Below are 4633 nucleotides of genomic sequence, written 5' to 3' on the forward strand. Positions count from 1 at the left end.
ACGTGCATTTTCTTTTTATGGCCGCGATAATACGTACTATCAGCAGTAGGTAAATCAATGTTTGTGTAAACGGGGTATAAAGCTAATTATTATTAATAGTAAAAAAAACTAACCTCGAAATAATTGCAAATGGGATCGTCACTATTCTCTTGCTTTACATAAGTGCGGGCGTCAGGATTATTTGGATCTTTTATCGTCGGTGCGTCAATCCAAGGTTTATCATCTGCATTATACTGGTCTCCATCACAATATTCTCGCTTTCCATCCATGTTTGCGGGGATACATAAGACATACACCTTCGTATCAACCTATCCAAACCATAGATACTTTCGCGCAGTGCTGCCATCTTTTTCTCACAGAAATTTCTGCATTTTTTTATTATTGTGCCCGTTACCATCTTTGATGAAAATGTACAAATGGGTTTTTTTGTTTTTCGCACAAACAAACTGGGCTTTTGAAAAATTCCGAGGGCATGGCTCACTTCCGACCAAAAATCCTCGCTGGCGAATTCAATAAAATCCATTTAAAATTAAAGTCAAGCACTTTTTTTATCTCTTTCGAGACAGTATTCTCTCGGCTTGCACAAATAATATTCTTTACAACTTTCTAAATTACGAGTATCTACCTACAAAAATATTGTGACTGGCCTTGCATGCCTAGTCCTAAATCGAAGTATATGCGCTAATGAAAGTTACTAGTGGTCAAAAATGATTGCTTATTGATTCAATACCTACTGCGGCAAATCTAGGTACCAACTTTATTTTTTTCTGAAATCTGTAAATTCTTAGACCCGTACTTTAATTATATCAGTGACAAAAACATGGCAACATAATGCTAGGGAATATTGGCAACCCTCTTGGAAGTAGAGACTAGCTGTCACCTTTGTCGCTTCAAAACATGGATGTAAAGCGAGAATTTGAAGATCAACCTGGCGGAGATGGGCAGACTTGGTATGATGTACCAATTATTAATCGAGGAAGCCCAGAACCCCGGATTTACATAAAGCAAGAGAATGCCGAAGATACCAGTTTAAATTTTGAGGTTAGTTGTAACAATCAGTTTCCTGCGAGTCCATCGTTTTACAAATCGTTTATGTTTCATACTAGAGAGGAGTTTAGCTTTATGGTGTGCTATTTTCAAACATGCAAGCGTATTTTGTTATAAAAAGATTAAGAGTAATCAATATTTCCACAATGACTAAAGTACGTAGATACGTATTACAAGTTATATCGTACAAAAATGTACAAATGTTTAGTAAGCAAATAAATTGGCAAACATATTGGTCAATTTGTAGTTTTTTCGACACAATATCTTCACATATTTTCAATATAAGCTGAGTTCACTCAGGTCTTTTTAAACTTCTATTCTATTTTCACGCAAGTCAGACGTTTTACGCTGCCACCACCAGTGACACTTTGTTTGCCCCCCCCCCGCGCCGTTCGACTATTACTAGGAAGTGTTAAAGCCAGTCGGTGGGGCGCTCCTGCGCTTGGCATTGACCTTCAGACATCTTTTGCATGCAACAACGTAACTTTGCTTAATTTAAGTTCCAAGCCAGACTAGTCTGGAATTCAAACATGTCTGTTATTTAACACGTCGAGTTGCCAGAATTTTTTCGTTAACCATTAGGTGAGATTGATGAAAACGTGTAATGATTCTAAATTAATTCATCACTTTGCATTTGTATTCTTAAAATTTATAAACGACAACAGTAAATTATTGTTCTCCTCAGTTTATCTATTATGTTACCTATTTAAATCTACCTAAAAATACCTGAAAATTTCACGATTATCTGAAGACATTACGGTATTATTAGGTAGGTACTTATGTATAATTATCTTTTCGAACTGGACTTTTTAGTCGTCCATTGTTCGGCTGACTTTCACTAGCAGGGCGGCTTATAAAATGAAGATTTTTGAGTTGTCAATGGAACGCCTGCCTTAGATTATCGAATTGCAGACTTATTATGTATTGTTTCCCTTAGTGTCCTCCAACTTGTATAAAACCTGAGACTGACCTTCGGCTAGTGGACATGAAGCGTGAGTTTATTGAAGACACGTTGCAACCATTATATGATGAAGATTCTCAACCTGGGTGCTCGTATTCAGAGGAAACCCCGAGAAATCAGGTAGGTAGTTAGGTAAAATTTTATCTTGCTGTAGTCATCAGCTATCCAAGCTTATCTTCCAAACTTTAGTGCATTTCCATATCCTGGGTCATCTGTATATATTTGTGAAGATTGATTATCTTTCTCATCTTGGTACATTTCAGTTAGTCTAAATGCCTACAGTATTACGTATCTGTATCTCCCAGTCAAGAAATGTTCTAAGAAAGCCATCGTAGTGTGTTCTTTTTAAATAAAAAATGTTACATTTCACTAACTTGTAGGTATCTTTTATGTCATTAGCAAAAATATATGTAGCAATCATACCACTCTACATTAAATGAGTGACACATTTTATAAAATAGAGTGTTAATATTCGTCGGCATTTCCTCAATCTTAACTAGATCAGTACTTAGGATATGTTGTAATTGCGATCTACATACTGCATTTGTATAAATTAGCCTAACAGAAAAAAATCGCTTTTTTAAAAACGGTACATGTTTAAACACGCGCGTTAACATGATCTTACTCCCTACTTCATTTATCATTTGTCAATTTATGGCTACGGCCGTATGTTGTAGCTTAACCACTGGGAAATGCTAATAGAAATGGCGTATTTCAAATAAATACTACCTTATTCTTAGGTCAATAATTATTATAAAACAATCATTATTCGTAGGATGTTTTATCACATTTGAATGGACAAAGACATAAATTATAATCAGTACTTTAGAATTATCTTCAAATATGTTAATCTTGCCCATTTTTTCAATAATAAAATGCCTAATTCTTGTTAAATTTTGGATCACAGAGATTATAAAATATAATTTTTATCGTAAATAAATGTTTCACTATATAATGTTAATATTAATTTTACTAATGGTTTTGTAAATGCGTCTAAAAATAAATAAATATAAAAAATTCTTAACATCACTGCATATGGATGTACTTATGACTATATTCTAAAACATTAGATCGAGAGGTTTAAAAGAATACTATTTTATGTATTAAAATACTTTTTGCAGTCATAAAATGTTTAAAATAAATGTAATGGATAATAAGGCTACTAAATTATATAATTGGATTATCTACAACATTTAATGAATGTTCAGGCTAATGCTTTGAAAATACCATAAACCTCCATTTTGACTACGTTGGGCATGTGAGCCATTATTGTTATTAAAGATAATAATAAATAATTATGTTCATGTTGTAGAATTCTACTCAATTTGCTGCCGCCCACAATACGTGTGATGATCTTTTGACCGGTATGAATTTGGATACAGCTATGAAATCGAACGATTCCAGCAAACATGCGTCAGTGTTCAAAGAAAGTCAAGATACGATGATTCAGTATTCCGATGTAACAATAGATGAACAAAACATCAAAGAAGAATCGCAATTGCCTAATCTGGTTATCGAAAGACATAAAAAATCACAAATTGGGGAAAAATCACACGCGTGCGATGTTTGTCTATTACCATTCACACGAATCGCCAATCTAAAGAAACATAAAATTACACATAGTGGTGAAAAACCATTCCAGTGCGACGAATGCTTGACAAAATTCACACAACGCTGCTCTCTCAAGAAACATAAAATGATACACACCGGTGAAAAACCATACGAATGCAATCTTTGCTCATATAAATGTTCAGATAGCGACGTTCTCGAAAGACATAAAAGAAAACATACTGGTGAAAAGCCATATGAATGCGATGTTTGTCAACTGACATTCTCACAGATCGCTAATCTTAGGACACATAAAATGAGACATACTGGTGAAAAACCATACCAGTGCGAAGAATGCTCGGCAAAATTCTTGCACCGCTGCTCCCTCAAAAGGCACAAAATAACACATACGGGTGAAAAACCTTATGAATGCGATGTTTGCTCTTTTAAGTGCACGCGGCTTAGTAATCTTAAAATACATAAAATTACACATACGGGTTAAAAAACATTTTAAATGTATGTATGCTCATAAAGAATAATGTGACAGTCATTTTATAACCACATAAGGTGACACACTGCTGGGGGTCATAGATTTTCCCGTTCGTTAAATATTTGTTATTTTAAATTACGTATGTTTGATAAAAGAATGTTACATTCTTAAATATTGTGAATTATCTGTTGAAAAAAATAGTTATTTCATTTATTGGCAAGTTCAAGCACGTATAACAAAAATCTTGGACTAATCCTGACATCGGTTAGTAATTAAGATAAATTTTTTTTCAATACAAAAGCCGATTGCCAATATTTAAGAACTCAATTTAGACTATTTACTATACTACAACGATTTAAAATAAGAAAACGCATTTTTTTTCTTTTTATTACACTTTTTTATTTAATAAATTTGAACCGGTTTCACCCACCTCAAAGAGAGATTTTTAACTGAATAATAAAACAAATATTTACCACAACAAATTCATAAAGGCGACACAAATAATCAACTAATACATCACATTATCCATCCAATTGTGCTATGTCACTAACAATTAAATTATATATAGATCCTGTCCTGGGTGCCCG

The 4633-nt window shown here is 33.6% G+C and overlaps 1 protein-coding gene across 1 annotated transcript; it reads left to right on the forward strand.

Annotated features, from left to right (window-relative positions):
- The first annotated feature begins 837 nt into the window (after positions 1-837).
- LOC147077281 (uncharacterized) lies at positions 838-4433 on the forward strand. Its single transcript, XM_085940788.1, has 3 exons — positions 838-1041; positions 1985-2128; positions 3321-4433. Exons 1-3 carry the CDS (start codon positions 898-900, stop codon positions 4056-4058), a joined length of 1026 nt encoding a protein of 341 aa, XP_085796914.1. The 5' UTR covers positions 838-897; the 3' UTR covers positions 4059-4433.
- Positions 4434-4633: the final 200 nt, after the last annotated feature.

This window comes from Rhyacophila brunnea, unplaced genomic scaffold (assembly GCF_057557595.1).
Source record: "Rhyacophila brunnea isolate RB1 unplaced genomic scaffold, BYU_Rbru_1.0 scaffold_13, whole genome shotgun sequence".
Taxonomy (NCBI): Eukaryota; Metazoa; Arthropoda; class Insecta; order Trichoptera; family Rhyacophilidae; genus Rhyacophila; species Rhyacophila brunnea.